Source organism: Nothobranchius furzeri, chromosome 11, assembly GCF_043380555.1.
Source record: "Nothobranchius furzeri strain GRZ-AD chromosome 11, NfurGRZ-RIMD1, whole genome shotgun sequence".
In the NCBI taxonomy this organism is placed as follows: Eukaryota; Metazoa; Chordata; class Actinopteri; order Cyprinodontiformes; family Nothobranchiidae; genus Nothobranchius; species Nothobranchius furzeri.
This window is the reverse complement of record NC_091751.1, coordinates 71,456,374-71,477,664: the sequence shown is the minus strand read 5'-3', so window position 1 is coordinate 71,477,664 and position 21,291 is coordinate 71,456,374. Positions and strand designations below refer to the sequence as shown.

At 44.5% G+C, this 21,291-nt stretch overlaps 1 protein-coding gene across 1 annotated transcript in view; it reads left to right on the top strand.

The window, feature by feature from the left end:
- The window catches only part of lrrc8da (leucine rich repeat containing 8 VRAC subunit Da), a 22,215-nt gene extending 1,294 nt beyond the window's left edge, over positions 1-20,921 (top strand). Inside the window, exon 2 of the mRNA XM_015976075.3 lies at positions 18,174-20,921. Coding sequence (XP_015831561.3) covers positions 18,176-20,689 — 2,514 coding nt within the window. The 5' untranslated portion in view covers positions 18,174-18,175 and the 3' untranslated portion in view covers positions 20,690-20,921. The remainder of the gene's footprint in view (positions 1-18,173) is intronic.
- The last annotated feature ends 370 nt before the right edge of the window (positions 20,922-21,291 follow it).

Genomic DNA, 21,291 nt, shown 5'->3' with positions numbered 1-21,291 from the left:
GATGCATGCTGTCAGTCAAACATGATGAAGCATGATGTTTCTTTAACAAATCTAATAGAGATCTTCACCCATTTGGCCAACTGGGTGGGTTCTCATAGGTTAGATGCCCCGCCCCCGATGTGAACGGCACTTAATTTAGATGGTTAGCAAACACCCGAGTTAGCTTTGTTCTGCTGATTCTGCTTTTCCTGGGGTCCACTGATCGCCTTTTCTTGTTTATTTTCTTTTCCCTTTCCTCACTTCTTTTGCTTTTCTCATTTTCATGAATTTTTTTTAGTAATTTAATAATTTCTTTGTAGGGCTGCACAATATTAGGAAAACCTGCGATATCCGATAACAGTGCTTAATATTGCGATATCGATATTACTCACGATAAATGAACAAATACTAAAGTATGCAGTGTTGATGTCGTGTGACGTGTGACGTCTGCTCTGGGTTCAAAGCAAACAAAAACTCTCGTCTCTCTCGTCTTCCTCCGCTTAGCAAACAAAAACTAATGCATGAATTCCATTACAACATAACATTTTTATTGCAAAAACATGCAGCTGCACCCGCTACTGTATTAGCAGCTGCACCCGCTACTGTATTAGCAGCTGCACCCGCTACTGTATTAGCAGCTGCACCCGCTACTGTATTAGCAGCCGCACCCGCTACTGTATTAGCAGCCGCACCTGCTACTGTATTAGCAGCTGCACCTGCTACTGTATTAGCAGCCGCACCCGCTACTGTATTAGCAGCCGCACCTGCTACTGTATTAGCAGCCGCACCTGCTACTGTATTAGCAGCCGCACCCGCTACTGTATTAGCAGCTGCACCTGCTACTGTATTAGCAGCTGCACCTGCTACTGTATTAGCAGCTGCACCTGCTACTGTATTAGCAGCTGCACCCGCTACTGTATTAGCAGCTGCACCCGCTACTGTATTAGCAGCTGCACCCGCTACTGTATTAGCAGCTGCACCTGCTACTGTATTAGCAGCTGCACCTGCTACTGTATTAGCAGCTGCACCCGCTACTGTATTAGCAGCTGCACCTGCTACTGTATTAGCAGCTGCTCCTGCTACTGTATTAGCAGCTGCACCTGCTACTGTATTAGCAGCTGCACCTGCTACTGTATTAGCAGCTGCTCCTGCTACTGTATTAGCAGCTGCACCTGCTACTGTATTAGCAGCTGCACCTGCTACTGTATTAGCAGCTGCACCCGCTACTGTATTAGCAGCTGCACCCGCTACTGTATTAGCAGCTGCACCCGCTACTGTATTAGCAGCTGCTCCTGCTACTGTATTAGCAGCTGCACCTGCTACTGTATTAGCAGCTGCACCTGCTACTGTATTAGCAGCTGCACCCGCTACTGCATTAGCAGCTGCACCCGCTACTGTATTAGCAGCTGCACCCGCTACTGTATTAGCAGCTGCACCCGCTACTGTATTAGCAGCTGCACCCGCTACTGTATTAGCAGCTGCACCTGCTACTGTATTAGCAGCTGCACCTGCTACTGTATTAGCAGCAAAACAACAAACTACATGCATGCAGTTTCTCAGTGACTTTAAAACATCACCTCCACCATAAAACTTTTTCTGATGCTCCACATACAGAAAAACATCCCTTACCAGGGTTTTTGAATAAATAAAAACATCAGAAAATAAGTTTAAATGTTAAATAATAGTTAACATCACTTAAATGCAACAGCAAATTCTCTCATTGCTACTCAACATTTTCTCCACTTATGTGGTTATGATAGAAGGCTGTTGCTGTAACTGGGAAGGGAACTGTGCTGGGCCAAACTAGGAGAATATTAAGATTTTCTGAGGGAAAGAGAAAAACAATTGTCTACCTTTCAGAAGAGGAACTGGCAAAAAAAAAACTACATGGAAAATATGTGAAAACGTTTGTTTTTAACCCCAAATTGAACAAGTTTACCTAGATCTTAAAAAGCAGCTCAGATGATGAAACTGCAACTATGATTCTGATAACAAGCTAACTAATTGAACTAGCTCCTCTAAGATAACCGGCTAGCAGAGCTTCTGACTGACAGTTTATGTGCAGCAGCAAATCAACTATCCTGATTAACAAGGTTATAAAAGCTCATAAATGAAAAATCACTTTGATGTGTGGGGGAACTTTTCCAGGCCCTCTTCAGCAGGGTGGGACTGGGAGGAGAGTGCTGTAGCCTTTTAGCTGGAAGCTAACCGGAGCCTGGGGCTAACGTCGCCACCCGGTGGAACACTAGCGACATGAAGGAAGGTGGGTTGGTTCACCGGCACGTGTCGGAGTCAGCCCGGTTATTATCAGCTGCTTAACGACACCGAGCGGACTCACGTTCACGTTTGAAAGCAGCGCTGATTCCAGAAACATCAGCACAAAGTGCGTTCGTTAATCTGAGCCAGCATGACGAACAAGGGAACGGCGCCGCTAACTCAGTTCAGCTGTTGCGTTCCACCCACCCATCCTAAGGATCTACGTAGGGGGCGGGCGTATTACGTGAACGGACCCATCTGATTGGCCACATATCAGAAGGGCTACATTTGATTGGTTAAATAATACTTCCGCGTAAAAAACAGAACTGGTTTACAAAAAGTTGATGTATGACACGGATGGAAATGTTGAACCAAACCTTTATCGCCGTTTTTGACGTGCTTTGCGATGGGCCTATCGCACGTCCTGTTATCCCGATGACGATAATTGTTCGATATATTGGGCAGCCCTAATTCTTTGTTTTTGATTATTTTTGTTCCTGAGCAAAGTTTTTATTTATCGCAAGTAATATCGTCGGTGCAATATTATTCACTGTTATCGCATATCACAGGTTTTCCTAATACCATGCAGCCCTAGTTAAGAAGACCAATGTTCTCCAGGATTCAGTCCAGTGTGCCCTGTTAAATGCCCGCTCTATCTCAAACCCTTTATTGTAAATGAGCTGTTCATCAGAGAAAAGTTGGACTATTTATTTCTTACAGAGACGTGGCAGCAAGATGGAAATTTTGTAAATTTCAATGAAATATGTCCACCTAACTGCTTTGTGTTTACCACACTACGCCCGTCACGTCATTTTGGAGGTCTTGCTGTGGTCTTTAGGGACAAACATGTCTGTAATCTGGTGAAAAATGTCCCTTTTACAACTTTTGAATGTCGGGTCATGAAAGCAGGGTTACAAAATGTATTATAATCTACCGACCTCTCGGTCCAGCTGGCCCTTTCCCGTCTGCATCTGCAGATTTTCTATCATCAGCGATCAAACTAGAAGAAGTTTTAATCCTTGGTGACTTTAACTTACACATTAATGATCCTGATTGTAGCACAGCAGTGGAGTTCATGTCTATTACAGAGCCTTTAACTTAGAGCAGCACGTTTCCGGCCCCACACACCAAAGCCTGGTTCATGCTTCTCCGTCTGCTCCAGTGTGGAGGCACGCAACGCCATTATCCGTCCTTGCGTAGGGCTCCGGCAGGCACGCAAGTACGTACGGAGTCGAGCCCACTTTTTTAAACATCCGTCGAACAAGACGGCGAACGCAAGCTTGTGATTGGTCAGGGCACCGCTGTCGTCTACACCGCCGCGATCGCGCCCTCAAAAACATAAGAGACCCGAGGATAAGTAGCGGAGAAGTTTGAAAAATACCTCGCGAAAAAACCTTAAAATATGAACGTTTAATTCCCACCTGACTGGAGGAGTGAAAAGATGCGCAGCAAGCGTTTTATTTGTGGACGGAAATGACAGGAAACGTGGGTTTAGAGGTGGCGAGCGCATGAAGAGGTGGAGAACGAGAGACAAATTTGTCCGTGTTAAAAGTCTCTTGTATACAAAAAACACAATATAAACACACTATCTTGGAGCGATACATGTCAGGATACCACAGAACAGCGCTACGCCCTCTGCTGTCCTGCCGGGGAATTGTTTTGCAACACTCTCCAGGAGACGGAGAAGCATGAGGGCTAAACGTCTCCGTCAATCCGTGCGGTCTGTCCCTCGCGGAGCTGACGGAGAAGCATGAGGCAGGCTTAAATGGGTCACACTCTAGATCTTGTTATCTCTTTGGGACTAAACATCAATCATTTGCATGTTGAAGAGGATCATGTGCGTGACCACAGCTGCATTTTCTTTAATGTCCTATCTACTGTTGAATCTGTCCCTCACAACCTAAAATCAAAGATGCGTATCATTAATCAGTCAGCAGTGGATCTTCTAGATTATTTGACTGCTGCTCAGTTCAGGGTGACGATCAAAGCTTGTTCCTCCAGTCCTTGGATAAACAAGCTGCAGCATCTTAGATATAGTAGCTCCCGTTAAGCAGATTGTCTTATCTAACAAGAGGAAAAGTCCTTGAATTAATCAAAACATTAACAGTCTTAGAAGGACGTGCCGCAGAGTGGAGAGACGTTGGAAGTCAACTAGATTAGAAAGTCACAGGCTGCACTTTAAAGAACTGGTAACTAGGGCCCGACCGATATGCTTTTTTTGGGACCGATACCGATATAAAACTTTTAACAAAGGTCGATTGCCGATATAATGACCGATAAATCTCCCTCAAAAAAAAAAAAAAGAAAATATTCTTAAGATTAAACCCTTCATTCTCTGCCTTTTGATGCTAACTTATTTCTCTGTAATGGGCTCGACACACGGGAGGCGACAAACGACCGCGATCAGCGAAATTTGTCGCCGTTGCTTTTATTACCTGTCACGCGGGAGGCGATCTGCGGCAGCAGCCAGCGGCAAAGCCGTCTACGCGTTCTGTTCCATGGCGAAATCGAAACTTCCGTTGTTTTGTTTGGCTGTGTCACGTTGGAGGGAATTAAGGTTATTTAAGAGGTTCAGAGTTAATAAAGCGGTAGATATGATGTTTCACAAGGTGCTGCTAGAGTTATGTGAAATCTCACTTCTGATTTTACTATAAAACATAATAATTATCAACTTCTCCTCCATGTTTGCTCGGAGATGTACGGAGCATCCTGTCCGCTCATTGGTCAGTGAATGAAACCTCCGTTGATTGGTCCTCGTCCGAGCGACAGCGATGAAAAGTTGAAAATGTTTCAACTTTCTGGGATCGCGTCGCTGGGTCGTACGTGCACGACACGTGCACGAGTGCAAACTTTCACACGCACGTTTTTCGCGTTTTGCTTGGTAGGAGGGAGACCCGCGATTATCGCTTTGTCGCGCATGTCTCATTGAAAATGAATGGAGGAGAGGCGATGTCGCCTCCCGTGTGTTGAGCCCATTACACACCAAAGATCTGTTTCCATAACTCACTCGGGTTTCCAAGTAATGCAAATAAGATTATTTAGCAGATCTCAAAAACAACAGAACACACAAACTCAGTCACAGCATAAATCCAACATTCAAGTTTTCTCTTGTAAACTCTGGTTTCCACAAATACATTTGAACTTAAAGGAATATTCCACCACTCAGTAAAACTGTCTTGTAGGGCTGCAACAAACGATTATTTGGATAATCGATTAATCGGATGGGGTCTCGACACGATTAATCGATTAATCGGATTACATGGGGAAATTTTTAAAAACTGCTAGGGAAACGTTATTTCTCTCCTTCCTTCACTTTATTTAACACAACATTATTAGAAAACAGTTCAATAGCAGAAAAACAAGATGCCATCACCTAAATTGACTTATAAGGTGTATAGACAGAGACCCTAAGCTACATCTATCTGTGACCTAAAATGCTTGGTCCAATTAAACAGCTTAAGGGCAATTCTCATCTGTTTTGTTTGATCTCATCTGTTGACATTTATTTTAAATGTAATTAAACATAGGCTGTGAATTAATCAAAATTAATCACTATTTCCAAAACTGACTGAAAAAATACCAAATAAAACAAAAGTAAATGAATGCCATCCTCCTTGCGATGATGCCCTGGGCAACTGCCATAAAGTCACATCAAGAAATGCTGCTGATCATTCCAATGATCCCAAATAGACTCACATTAGGCCACATGAAAGCAACTGAACCCAAAAATATATTAACCAGTATATAACTGCACTCTCACACAACACGCCTGCAGCAACAGTTAGGACTCCTCCCCCCCTTTTAAAAGCGTTTTTGCTTCTGAGGACATTGTGGTTGTAAAACCACATGCTAGTAGTCTGGCCCCGGTGTGATCAACCAGTTTCTGTGGGAATGTGACGGCGGAACCAGGGCCAGATTAACACTTTGTTGTACCCTGGGCAACAATATTCAAGGGCTCCATCATCACGACCCGAGGATCACCATAATGTGGTCACATACAGAATATTTTACTGTAATATGCAGTAAATATACTCAATACTTGAATGCCTGACAACACGTAACCCGCCCAGAGTAACCTTTGACCCACCTCGTGTGGACTGACCAATGAGGAGAGGGTCTTAACTTGAGGCCCTCTCTTCATTGGTCAGTCTGCATGAGACTGACTCTCAACTGACGTTCAGTCGTAGGCAGCGAAGCGTCTCTGTGCAGCGCAAAAGCCCGGGTGGACAGTTTGTTTAATGTAGGGTGATCATATTTCCATTTCCAAACAAGAGGACAGGGGATCTGTGCCTATGACGTCACACTATGGCAACGCCACACAAACCATGTTGGGACCCATTTTTTGTAAGAACTAAATTAATATCAGATTCTGCCAATTAAAGGGCTCTAAAACTATTCATATGTAAATATTTTGCATATTTAATGCAAAATCTCATTTTTATGCTTTAGTGCTGCAACAAGGTTTTAGTAATAATAAATTATTATACCTTTTGTTTTACTACAGCATCGGTAAGCTTCCTGTGCACAGATTATTAAGGATGCTTGTTTCAGCTGTGAGATTAGACGATAGGATCAATGAAAAAATAAGTTGTCACACACTCCATGGAAACTTTCTGAGAATCCACAAATAGTGGCTTTCAAATAGTTTTGTTACGTTTTGCAAGTTTATAAAAGCAGCAGATGAGACAGCATGTCTGATAATTTAGTTTTTCATCTGATAATATTAGAACATGTCAGTAATGTCTGAGGGGCTTTTATAAACACCGTATAACTAACACTCCTGGAGAGGGCATGAATTACACAGAGGCTTCTGGGGAGCCCAGTTATGGGGGGGGGGGGGGGGGCATTTTGCTTTGGTCCCCAAAATGTCTTGAAACGGCCCTGGGTGTGTGACTGAGTTTTGAAGGTGATCTGAATTGTATCAGATGTATAAATATAACATGTGTATAACTTATTGTTTTTTACTGGTAAAAACGTGTAGTGGAGATAAATCTACCTACATTTTACTTTGTTTTCTTGTTTTTATTGAACTATTTCCTGTCCTGTCTGTCTCTCATCTTCCTGCATCTCCTCTTAATTCTCCAGAAAATCTGTTGCCTGGATTCTTACCTTTTCACCTCATCAGTTACTTTTGAGCAGATCAAAGATCTCCTGACCGAAAAGCGCAGAGCGCGTTTTCGATGCTGCGTGAGGTGACATCACCACAGCACAGGTGATGAGCTCCGCAGTAGCGCGCTTCAGGCACAAATAAGACAGAAAATAGAGAACATGTGCGGACATGAACGATCGTGTGCTAATTATAGTTTTTTGGTTGCGCCACTTTGAGAATGGACCGTGCGCTGGAAGCAGCTGCCTGGATCGTTGCGCAAGTCTGCAGGCTCTCCCTCGCGCTGATCTGACTTGCTCTGGTCTGCGCGCAACAGCGGGCGGGAAGGGGGGGGGCGCTTTTGGAAGAGTTGTGCGACACAACGAATCGATGACGCAATTCGTTGCCAACGCTTTTAGTAATCGATTTTCATCGAATTTATCGATTCGTTGTTGCAGCCCTACTGTCTTGTTAAGATTCTCCAGAGTTAGACTAGTCAGGAAAAGCATTTTATAACCAGCCCAACATGACCTGGCAGCAGTTGGTTTTCTTAGTTTAGCATAAAACGATGTAAGTGAATTCACACACACTGTAGTGTGTTTATGTAGGTGAATGCAGGCCTGCCCTTCCATTGCTTCATGCTAAAACAACTGGTTACAACATGTTGTTTCTGACTTGGCTAACTCTGGGGAATCTAACAACACACACAAGTTTAGGGACAGAAGATCCCTTTAATACAAATGCAACAATAAATAAAACGTAATACTTGTGCTTTGTAACAAAGTAACACTCTGTGGAAGTTAACTTGGTGAACTTATTCACCCTGGACAGGAAATAACTGCACATAAGAAACCTAAATAAGAATAAATGAATAAAAAAGTTCCAAAAACAATAATTTGTGTTCAAAGTTTAAAGGACTGGAGCCACACAACATGAGTTCATAAAGCTGGCGCCATCTGCTGGCTACGTAGCGCAATATCGGCCGTCTTTTTTGGCCGATACTGTTAATGACCCCAATATCGGCCGATAATATCGGCCGGCCGATATGTCGGTTGGGCCCTACTGGTAACATCCAAAAATGTTCAAATGAAGACAGCTGGACTTCTTTGGTTTCCTGAAGACATTTCGCTTCTCATCCAAGGAGCTTTGTCAATTCTAACTGGAATATCGAAGAGTGACGCTTATAAGCTGTAGCCGTCTATTGTTATTTAACGAGCCGAAACTACTCTTGAGTACCCCTCCTTTCTACCCCCTGATGAGTCGTTAGCCTCTATTGTGAGGGAGTTGTTGTGTTGAGTAGATGCAGGAAGGTGTGACCTAGACTGAAACTGCTTAGAAATGAGATTGAAAGCTGCATTATAGGTACTGGAAAGGTGACATCTTAGCCCCTCCCCTATTTAAACTAGGTTTTTCACGTTTGACATAGATGGCTTCTTTTACTCCTCTCAAACTAATTGGCGCTTACACATTAGCGTCGGCACGATCAGGGTTTGGTGAGGCTGGATGGCGTGAGTTCGGTCTCGGGCGGTGTAGTGTTCACATGTAAATCCCAGGGACTTCTCAGGAAACCGGAAATCCCCGAGCCTGTGGGCGGAGTTTAAAACTTGCAGGAAAGTCGGCGGTGTCCTCCATAATAAGGCAAACAAAGGCGGGAATGAGCTGTGTTGCAAATCTGACCTGCGTGTGAAACTAAATTCGGGTGCTGTTCGATACCTTTTGGGGCCATGCCGATGCTAATGTGTAAGCGCCATATGAATGCACACAGGCTCCTGTGTTTCAGGCACCTTTCAGGTCACAGCAGTGTTTTTATATCTTATTTTACCTTTTTTTCTTTACACATACAGGTCCTTCTCACAAAATTAGCATATTGTGATGAAGTTCATTATCATCTGTAATGTACTGATAAACATTAGACTTTCATATATATCAGATTCATTACACACAACTGAAGTAGTTCAAGCCTTTTATTGTTTCTAATATTGATGATTGTGGCGTACAGCTCATGAAAACCCAAAACTCCTATCTCAATAAATTAGCATATTTCATCCGACCAATAAAAGTAAAGTGTTTTTAATACAAAAAAGGTCAACCTTCAAATAATTATGCTCAGTTATGCACTCAGTACTTGGTCGGGAATCCTTTTGCAGAAATGACTGCTTCAGCGCGGCGTGGCATGGAGGCAACCAGCCTGTGGCTCTGCTGAGGTGTTATGGAGGTCCAGGAGGCTTCGATAGCGGCCTTAAGCTCATCCAGAGTGTTGGGTCTTGTGTCTCTCAACTTCCTCTTCACAACATCCCACAGAGTCTCTACGGGGTTCAGGTCAGGAGAGTTGGCAGGCCAGTTGAGCACAGTAATACCATGGTCAGTAAACCATTCACCAGTGGTGTTGGCACTGTGAGCAGATGCCAGGTCATGCTGAAAAATGAAATCTTCATCTCCATAAAGCTTTTCAGCAGATGGAAGCATGAAGTGCTCCAACATCTCCTGATAGCTAGCTGCATTGACCCTGCCCTTGATAAAACACAGTGGACCAACACCAGCAGCTGACATGGCGCCCCAGACCATCACTGACTGTGGGTACCTGACACTGGACTTCAGGCATGTTGGCATTTCCCTCTGCCCAGTCTTCCTCCAGACTCTGGCACCTTGATTTCCGAATGACATGAAAAACTTGCTTTCATCCAAAAAAGTACTTTGGACCACTGAGCAACAGTCCAGTGCTGCTTCTCTGTAGCCCAGGTCAGGCGCTTCTGCCGCTGTTTCTGGTTCAAAAGTGGCTTGACCTGGGGAATGCGGCACCTGTAGCCCATTTCCTGCACACGCCTGTACACGCTGGCTCTGGATGTTTCTACTCCAGACTCAGTCCACTGCTTCTGCAGGTCCCCCAAGGTCTGGAATCGGTCCTTCTCCACAATCTTCCTCAGGGTCCGGTCACCTCTTCTTGTTGTGCAGCGTTTTCTGCCACACTTGTTCCTTCCCACAGACTTCCCACTGAGGTGCCTTGATACAGCACTCTGGGAACAGCCTATTCGTTCAGAAATTTCTTTTGGTGTCTTACCCTCTTGCGCACAAATCATACATAATTTCTGAAAGAGGAAAACTCCAGAAAGCAGCTTGAAAGTCTCTAAATCTAAAGGCTGATGGGTTGAGAGATTTAGAGGGAACAGAAACTTTTCCAGTCAGCAGAAAAAAGTAACAAAGAGAATCCAAACAATCCCCAATGAGCTAAAGAAGAGCCTTATTCAGTAAAAAAAAACTGTGTGTGTGTGTGTGTGTGTGTGTGTGTGTGTGTGTGTGTGAGTTGGAGCAGCTAATAGGTCTGAAGCTCTTTTTCTGAAACACACCTTTGTAGTTGTAACAATCATTATGGTGTTGTGTTCAAGTGCCGTAGAGCTTGTCTGAAGCAAAACGGAAAGAAAACTCAAAATTCAGTACTGACCATTTGCACGTGATGTCACGCCGCTCATGGGACCGCCCCCTTAGCCATGAGAAAGACCGTTTACACTCGTTGAAATCTTGTGAAGCTAGTCAAAACAAGCCAGTTTGTAGCCTTTTATCACTTTTATTTAGTTGGTTTCACAGTACAATGGTAATTGTTTGCTGCTGGGTTGGCTGCACTAACAGACAAAGATGTAAACGCAACTCGTTCTTTTTTTAATAACTGATAAAATCCGAGGATGGAGATGAACCACAGCGATCCGTTAAAATGACTAACGGGCCTCACAGTGTTTTGGGATTTGCTGCGAACACATTTTACTGGTGAAATGAACAATTATATTAGGAATGTTCCGATTGATCAGCCACCGATTAAAATCGGCCCGTTTCCGATCTACTCCTTTTTAGAGCCGATCCTGCCAGCCAATCACGCGTCGCTGCGGCTGACAGAGACTCACCCGCATGTGCGCAGTGGCAAAGTGGTACTTTTCCTCTGAGTGATGTAAACACGCGGGGGAAGCTCCTTAAATGTGCCGACACAGCAGTATTTTATTCAGACTGCTGTCGGCAATAACCCACGCCTTACAACTTTTCCACAGAACAGTTCAGATCAGAGCGGCTTGGCACAACGGCCGCTGACCGGAACCAGAAATGACCATTTCCACCCACTGAACTGCCCTTCAAAATAAAACTAGCACAAAACGTTGCTCTTGTATACTTACCCCTTAAAGGTAGTGCCCAGACTCAGATTTAAAATAGTAGAAATACAGCACAACTACACTTTACCATCTATATAAATATGAACTGGGTTCAGTTTTTCATTTCAAGGAATTTAGTCGTAAATCATTACAGAAAATCAAAATTCTCTCCTCCAGGCAGCGAAGAACTGTGTTTTGCATACGTCACTCACACACGTCATACTAGGTAGCTGCTGTTGCTAGCATGGGACATCACTGTATTTTGTTTCCTATTGTGTTCTCAATTAAAACAGAAAATTGCGTTTACAGCTGCAGCTAAAGGTCTGAGCCATGTCCATGTCCTACACGTATTTTTAACTAACATAGGTTTGATCTAAAATAATAACCTACATCTACAAATCCATTTAGAACCGCACCGGTACTTCTGGACTCCAGCAGGCGAGTCCCTTTAGCATGACTGCCGCAGCACAAACTGCGTTAGCGCCGGTAAAGAATAAACAAGTAATTTGTGAAAGCTACGAGACACACACACACACACACACACACACACACACACACACACACACACACACACACACACACACACACACACACACACACACACACACACACACACACACACACACACACACACACACACACACACACACACACACACACACAGATATAATCTACAAGATGATCCCCATTTATCAACAACAGATCCTCCTACAGGACCGGTAGAACCTCCGTGTCATCCTGGATTAGAAATCAACGATCCGAGCTAGCGAGTTAGCATCAGGAAGATTTATTCTGGTAAGCAATCGGTTAAATATTTTTGCGATGTTATATCAATTAATACACAGCGATAAAGCTGGCAACACGTTATTTTACTCATCTGTACATTACTGAATTCTATTGGGACATCATGATGGAGCTAATCAGCTGAGAACTTAACTGAAAGCTACCGGTGGAGCAGAGACATGAAATATTCAACAAACTTAAACAAACTATCGACTTTAGTTCCAAAGATGTACGGAATCCTCCCCGGTGTCCTAATCGGGCCACGGGTTTTCTGAGTGAAACGGTCCAAAACATGTCTGCACCTACGGTTCTGATATCCAGCTGCAGGGCACGGAGTTCGGTTGAACTTCTCCGGTAATCCAATATCTGTTCTGGTCGCCGTTTCCCAGAGAAAAAACAAATGTGACCGACTAGCAGAGGCTTCAGAAGCTACATCTGATTGATGACACGTTGATCTCTGCCATAACCAGGGTCCGAAATTAACACTCGCCACTCGCCAATTGCGAGCAAATTGCTCCACCTGGCGAGTAAATGTTTGCACCAAATTAGTTATGTTTATCAGTCATCTTACATGGATTTCTGATACTCCTCCCGCCTGCATGCAACTTACACAAACGTACGCGAAACGTGAACGCCACATCCAACGTCATTTCCACCTATCCCATTCAATCAGTTTATCAAGTTAGCCGTTAGCTTCGTGTTAAAACTAGCAGTGAAATGTGGCGGTTTTTAACTGGAGTCAGCCAGCCTTCCAAAAGAAAACTCGTCGAACTGGAAGAAAAACCACCAGGACCAGTGGCAACCAGAAGATTTTGTGAAAAGTGGCGAACTGGAGACGGCAGAGTCGTGAGACAATGGCTGCATTATGATGGCCACGTAGCGTTGCTGCCTTTCACAGACAACTGTCCCTCGGCATTCTTCAAATATCCAAAAAAATGCCCGTACTTCCGACTTTGTCTTCTTTGAGGGATAATAAATGTCCCGAGTGCTGCCGTCTCCTCCGGCCATTATTTCAGCTTTAGCTTAAAGAAAGTTTTGGTTGTAAACAACAAAGTGCGCATGTGCCGCCGGCAACTTCAGATGATACGGTGGCTGGTAAGGGTCACCGCGCCTACACCACAGCCACGGTAATCCACCAAGATTATATATATATATTTTAAAAACAAGACGGTTATTATTATTGTTAACTTTTTTACCGGGGTTTGCCGCTACACCGGTTACCGTGACAACCCTAGCCCTGACACACTTTGTGATATTCTCATGGTGCAGCTGTGTTCTCCAGAGATCAAGGACTAGGACCCAAATGAGGCTGTAATGCTTTGGCACAAAGACGGTGTCAGAAGCAGGAGGCCAGACTTCATGGACAGAGAAAACGAGGAGTCTGACTAGATTTCAATGAAAGAGTTCATAAAAACATCTCTAAAAATAAATAAATAAATAGTAAAAATGACAAAAGAGTTGTTTTCCTTATTAATTGACGTTTTAATTATTTTGTCACTCTGTTTGGAATCAACATAATATAGAATTACATGCTTTAGGTAGATCTAAATCATTTAGAATTTTGGCCGGTAAAAAATATGCTTGGCCGGTAGATTTTCATCATCTACCAGCCAACTTGGCCGGTGAGTAAAAAATTTAATTTCGGACCCTGGCCATAACGCTAACACAGAAACAGCGGAGTCAGGCGTTGTTTACTACAGCTGTTTCAGCAGAGCTCCATGTGAAACGTCACCAGCTGCCCAGGGCTTAGACCGGAAGTTAGTTTCTGTTTTTCCTGCGCCGGTCACAAACATCAGATATTCTTTAAATTCCAGCCGTCAAAATCCAAAAACATTTTCATCTGAGGTTTTAATACTTCCTTAAACATGCCATTCAGAGGCATTTTGCCTCTGGCCGATATCTTTAAAACGGTTAAAATAAAACAAAAAACATTAATAATATTGTTAATGATAATAAATCTGACAAAACACAAGTTTGTGATTTATTTTTGATTTCCTGCACTATTTAGAGTGTTTAGAGCTTTTAATGTTTTATATCTGTTTGTTACTGACAGCAGCTACATTCAAGTGTTTCTGTTTTCGTTTTGACCGAATCATTGTGGTGCTTCAGCATGTAGGTGTAGATTCTCAGTCATCCTGGACATGGACATCTGGACTTTTCTGTTCAGGACGTCTCATCCAAGAGACATTTTCAGCTCTAACCCTTGGGTTGTGAGCAGGGCTTAGAAGTTGTGATCAAAACAAACACACTGATTGTGCTGCAAGTCTTTTTCTCTTTAAAAAGTAAAAAAATTTCTTGTCTAAATAAATACAGACCATTTAAGGAGACATTATTGTTCCTTTGTTCCCACATCATGCAGCCTGTAGTACTGTAGAAAATGAATGGCCAATCCATGTGATCACTATGACAATAAACAGTAAAACTTCAGAGAATAATTTTTTGGGGGGCATAAAGAAAATGGCTGTCTCCTGCTGTTTTGCTACCTGCAGGATGGACCTCTAGCATGAGCAAGTCAACCAAACAACCAGCTGATCATAGACGAGATGTCTGCACATCAGTAAATGATACAGAGTACACCTCCACATCCTGCCATTTTCGTCTTGTTGCTGAAACAGGAGCACCAGGGGTCTCATTTATCAAACTTTACGTAGAATCCTTACTAAAACCGTACTTAAGCTCAGCAAAAAAAAAAAAGTACTTACGCCAAGCAGGTTTGTGATCTATCAAACATGGAGGACGCACAGCTGCACGCAATCTCCGCTTAATGAATCAGAGACTAACGAGAATGTTTCTCAGCTGCTTTTTAGTCACATCCCACCCTCGCCACGCCCACTTACTGCCATAAATGGTCAATGCAAAGTGCCTTGTGGACCTCATGCATATACATAAGCCGGCTGTTGCAGCGCTCCGTTAATGACATGGCGACCGTAGATTAAGGCAGATCAAGGAAACGCTATTTCACAAGCAGAAGTTGAGGTACCTGCGGGTGAGGTGGAGAAATGAAAGGAAGTGCTTTTGCAAAACAAATAAGAGAAAATCCACGGAGTGGCACAGCGTTGCTGAAGCCGTCAATGTTGTGTTCTTCAGAGATCTGTGGTGGATATAAAAAAATGGTCCAATCAAGATTCGATCCCCAGACTCCCGGGTGAAAGTCACGCACGCTAACCAGTCAGCCAAACAGAGATCTCAATTGTGAGGTGGTTTTATGCTTGACGCGTCCGGGAGGTTCGCACGGCCCCGTGCGGCAAAATTTCATCATTTTAACAACCGCGCCCCTCCACCGCGCCTCCGCACGGCCCAAAATTTCCGCACCGTGCACCTAGGAAATTTTCTAACCACGCGGACGGTCGGACGCAGAAAAACATGGCGGACCGGCAAGAACTAGCATGGCAGAGGTTGGTAAATACAGACATTTGTATGATTCAGCCCTCAGAGATCACCGTGATCAACATGTTGTTAATAATTCTTGGAGAGAAATAGCTCGCACTGTCGGAAAAGACGGGGACGCTGTTAAAAATGCTGGAATGCCATGTTGTAAACAGTAATTTCTACTTCTATTATGGTGTAGTGTTGGATGCATGCCGTAGAGCTCCATGCTGCCCCCTACAGTTTGGGAGAATATTGGCTCACTGCAGACATTTTTCCGCTAAGTTTTCTTTCATAAATCCCAACGTTTGCGTGGAAAGTTGCTTACGCTGTTTTCCGACCCCGTTTTGTGCGTAAGCAAGCTTGATGAATGAGGCCGCTGAGCTTTTCCCCACACAGATGAACTCACAAGGCATTATTTTATACTAGAGACCAGTGCAGTTGTGTTGGAAAGAACCAGTGAACTTGGTCTTTCAATAAATAATGTTGGAAAAGGTAAAGCCCTACAACATTTCTGGAACCTTTAACAATAAAGAGAAAACACCATCTATAAATATATCAAAATAAAATGTGACTATAGTAACATGATGTGGAAGCTGTTCAAAATCCTAAAAGTTTCCATCAAAATAATATTAAATCTAAAAAATCAACACAAAGCTGATTTATTTTCTGTCCCTCAGTGATCAGCTGTGATCAGCAGCATGATGGTACCTGCTGTATCAGCGTCACTACCTGGTGAAACATGAAATCTGTCATATTTTACCTAAAACTGAAGTTTTAAATCATTCTCAGATCTGCTGCTCATCTGAAATGTTAAATAGGTTTATAGATATTCTGCCTAATAAGTGTTAAAATGGCCACCTATTAGCTTTTTAAGGATTTATGTTTTCTCAAACTTTATTTCTACAGCAGTTGCTAACATGTCCTTAAAATAATATATATTGGTAAAAAATAGCTGTTGCTACCTTTAATTTCAATGATGACTAGTAAGAATAATACTTGGACTAGGATCAATGATATTGTTACTATGTGAAAATAGAAATGAGGCTTAAAAAGGTGATTACTGATTAAATGTTAAAAGGGCCTGCCAATATATGATTGGGTTACAGGTGGTGCTTTAAGGTTGGTTCATGCTTGACGCGTCTGCAAGGTCTGCACGGCTCCGCGTGACGAAATTGCGTCATTTTAACAACCACGCCCCTCCACCGCGCCTCCGCACGGCCCAAAATTTCCGCACCGCGCACCTCGGAAATTTTCTAACCACGCGGACGGTCGGACGCGTAAAAACATGGCGGACCGGCAAGAACTAGTATGGCAGAGGTTGGTAAATACAGACATTTGTATGGTTCAGCTCTCAGAGATCACCGTGATCAACATGTTGTTAATAATTCTTGGAGAGAAATAGCTCGCACTGTCGGAAAAGACGAGGACGCTGTTAAAAATGCTGGAATGCCATGTTGTAAACAGTAATTTCTACTTCTACTATGGTGTAGTGTTGGATGCATGCCATAGAGCTCCATGCTGCCCCCTACAGTTTGGGAGAATATTGGCTCACCGCAGAGACAAGCCGCATGAACCATAAACGCTGCGAGTTGTGAAGCGCGTTCCATCCGCGAGCCGCATCACCGCGCGGAAAGTGAATGTGTCAAGCATAAACCAAGCTTTATTCATTAGCTGCTAGGCTGCTTCCACGCGTTTAAACAACTTGGCTCTGTTTCCTTTTACCTTAACTAAATGCAGCAACAGCTTTGATTTGTTTTCAGCGTTTACGTAATCTGCCCACCTGGAGAGCTTTAACAACCTGTGACGCCGGGGACACACCGGCCGCCGAAGCGCTCACAAAATTCGGCCGCTGCTCGCTGCTCCTCAGTTCAGACCAGACGCTCCGCTCGAGGCGCGCCTCGTAGTTTTTCTTTTAACCACTTGGTGACCTCCATTTCCTCTCTGCTCTTTTCCTCGACACACCCCTCCCCCTTGCTGTTTGTGTGTGAACCCACGGTGTGAACCAGTTGTTCATAGCTGGCCTACGACTTTCTGCCTCTATCCTGTTTGCTCCGGTTGAAAGACACCCAAAACCCTTCAACATTCAGTGAGACAGGCGTCACCATTATTGTCATTTTAAGTGTGATAAAACCAACATCTTTACTTGACACTAACAAACGCACCAATAAATGGGCCGGGAAATATAAATGAATCTGAAATCATAATATCAGGAGAAACTGGTATTTATGTCAGTAATCCAGCCTTAAAGGTCAAACTAATCTAAGAGACTGACTCATGCCATGCACATCCAGGTATTTCAGACTTTATTTGTGATGATTAGGGCTTACAGCTGATGACCGTTAGAAGATTACATGAAATCAATAAAACAAGGATTAATTAGAGAGACATCAAACCTCTGAAAAAGTAAAATCATACTTGGTCTGAGCGCCTTTTCCTGAAGTAAATGAACTTCAGCACCATGTTGTTATTTTGGGAGTTTCACCTGTATTCAGTTATTGATCTTTTTATTTGAAATGATGAAATGAAAGACGATGGTAATCAAACCACTGGTCCGCTTTGTGTTGCAGGGATGTTCACTTTGACTGAAGTTGCATCCTTGAATGACATCCAGCCAACGTACAAAATCCTAAAGCCATGGTGGGATGTGTTCATGGACTACCTGGGACTGGTCATGCTCATGCTGGCCGTGTTTGCGATGACCATGCAGATCACCAGGGACAATGTGGCCTGTCTTCCTTGTATGGAGGACTCAGCCGGTAACGGTCACTGTTTCCCTGGTCCGACAGCACCAGAGGAAGCCTCGTCTGCAGCTGCCGCCGGGTCTTCAGTCCCAACCCCAGCTGTGCATCAGATCCACACAACACAACACACTGCTTTGGCTGAAGAGAAGTACACCAATAAGCCTAAACCCAGAGGGGTTATCACCAACCTGGACTTCCAACAGTACGTTTTTATCAACCAAATATGTTATCACGATGCTTTACCCTGGTACTCCAAGTACTTTCCATACCTCACACTCATCCACACCATCATTCTCATGGTTAGTAGCAACTTCTGGTTCAAATACCCCAAGACCAGCTCAAAGATCGAGCACTTTGTGTCCATTCTGGGTCGGTGTTTCGAGTCCCCGTGGACGACCAAGGCTCTGTCCGAGACGGCCTGTGAGGACTCTGAGGAGAACAAACAGAGACTGACCAGTGCCTCCTCAACACCGAAGCAGGTGTCTTTAGAGGGGAAGGACGACAACACCGACATCAGCCCATCCACACCCATGCTTGGAGTCAAGTTTTCTGCAGACAAGCCCATAGCCGAGGCACCCAGCAGTATGACCATCCTGGATAAAAAGGACGGGGAGCAGGCCAAAGCTCTGTTTGAGAAGGTGAGGAAGTTCCGAGCCCACGTGGAGGACAGCGATTTGATTTACAAGCTTTACGTAGGTCAGACTGCAGTCAAGACGTTCAAATTCATCCTAATATTGTGCTACACGTCAACCTTCCTGGCCGAAATCAACTTTAAGCACGAGTGTAAACCCGACATAACACACCTGACGGGCTATAAGAAGTTCTTCTGTACTCACAACATGGCCTTCATGCTCAAGAAGCTGCTCATCACCTACATGGCTCTGATCCTGATCTATGGGATCACCTGCCTCTACTCGCTGTTCTGGGTGTTTCGAAGACCTCTAAAAGAGTATTCCTTTGAGAAGGTCAGAGAAGAAAGCAGCTTCAGTGACATTCCTGATGTCAAAAACGACTTTGCGTTCCTCCTACACATGGTTGACCAGTACGACCAGCTTCACTCCAAACGCTTTGGTGTCTTCTTGTCTGAAGTCAGTGAGAATAAGCTGAGGGAGATCAGTCTCAACCACGAGTGGACCTTTGAGAAGTTGAAGCAACACGTCACTAATGCTCAAGATCGGCAGGAGTTGCACCTGTTCATGCTGTCCGGTCTCCCGAACGCCGTGTTTGACCTCACTGACCTGGAAGTTCTGAAGCTGGAGCTGATTCCGGAAGTGAGGTTCTCTGCAAAGGTCTCCCAGATGACCAGCCTGCAGGAGCTGCATTTGTGTCACTGTCCAGCCAAAGTAGAGCAGTCCGGATTCAACTTCCTCCGGGATCATCTCCGATGCCTTCATGTCAAGTTCACAGATGTGGCCGAGATCCCAACCTGGGTCTATTTACTGCGGGGTCTGAGGGAACTCAACCTGACTGGCAACTTGAACTCGGAAAACAACAAAATGATTTGTCTGGAGTCGATGAGGGATCTGAAGCATTTAAAGACTTTATGTCTGAAGAGCAACCTGACAAAGATCCCCACCAACATCACCGATCTGTCGCCACATCTGATTCGGCTGGTGGTGCACAACGACGGGACGAAACTGCTGGTCCTGAACAGTCTGAAGAAAATGACGAGCCTGATTGAACTGGAGCTGAACAACTGTGAACTGGAGCGGATCCCTCATGCCATCTTCAGCTTGACCAACCTGCAGGAACTTGACCTGAAGTCCAACAGCATCAGAACGATAGAGGAGATCATCAGCTTCCAGCACCTGAAGAGGCTGACGTGCCTTAAACTGTGGCACAACAAAATAATCTCCATCCCTGCATCCATCGGACAGGTGAAGACCCTGGAGTCTCTCCACCTGTCTCACAACAAGCTGGAGTCTTTACCTCCGGCCTTGTTCACTCTTCTTAAACTGCGACACTTGGATGTGAGTCACAACTCCATAGCAGTGCTCCCACCAGATGTGGGCTCCCTCAACAACCTCCAGCACTTGGCCATCAACTCCAATAAGCTGGAGATCCTGCCAAAGTCTTTATTCAGGTGCACCAAGCTGAAGGTGCTCAGTGTGGGCCACAACGCGCTCAGCGCTCTGCCGGAGGCCGTCGGCCAGCTGGTCCAGCTCACTCAGCTGGAGCTCAGAGGGAACTGTCTGGACCGACTGCCCGCCACGCTGGGGAACTGCCGGCTGCTGCGCAGAAGTGGTCTCGTTGTGGAGGACCATCTGTTTGACACGCTGCCAGTGGACGCTAAGGAGAGCATCGGCCGAGAGACAAACGCGTCCTTAACGGGTGGTCTATAGAACCAACCGACTGGTTTGGGTCGGCTTCTGTAGTCGCTGGTTTGTTTCGGATCGTGTCCAAGTCGGCCTCCCTCCTAGATTCCTGTCTGTCTGATGTTGTAGCTGAATAAACCAAAAGGCTTTTCATCAGTAGTGCGCCGAGTAGACCGTCAGTGTTGTATTAGGTACTCGGCTATGAATGTAACTAGGGGGAACCATCATGTTTTTGCCTTTGCTGCTGCTGTTCCTCAGTGACGGCGTCTCCCAGAAACAAAACCAAAAGCGAGTCGTTTGTTCCTGTTTAAGCAGACGGATGAGTGTTCTGCACGTCTGGCTGTTGGTGACCTGATGTAACCTCTGCTTCCTCTGAGCGCCGCGGCCGCGTCCCCAACAGGAGAGATTCAGGTGGACACCAAATCCAGACCTGCTCCTGTAAACAAGCATGAAAATCCTGCACCTTTAGGGGGGGGTGGGGGGGTTAAATCCACCAATTCCCCTCTTTCCTTTTCATTTTCTCTTCCCCCTTAAATGTTTTATCACAATTTTTTTTCTTATTTTAAACATTTTTAATCATTTTTTGAAATCTTTTTTATATTTAAATGTTTTGTTTTTGTGAAGCACCG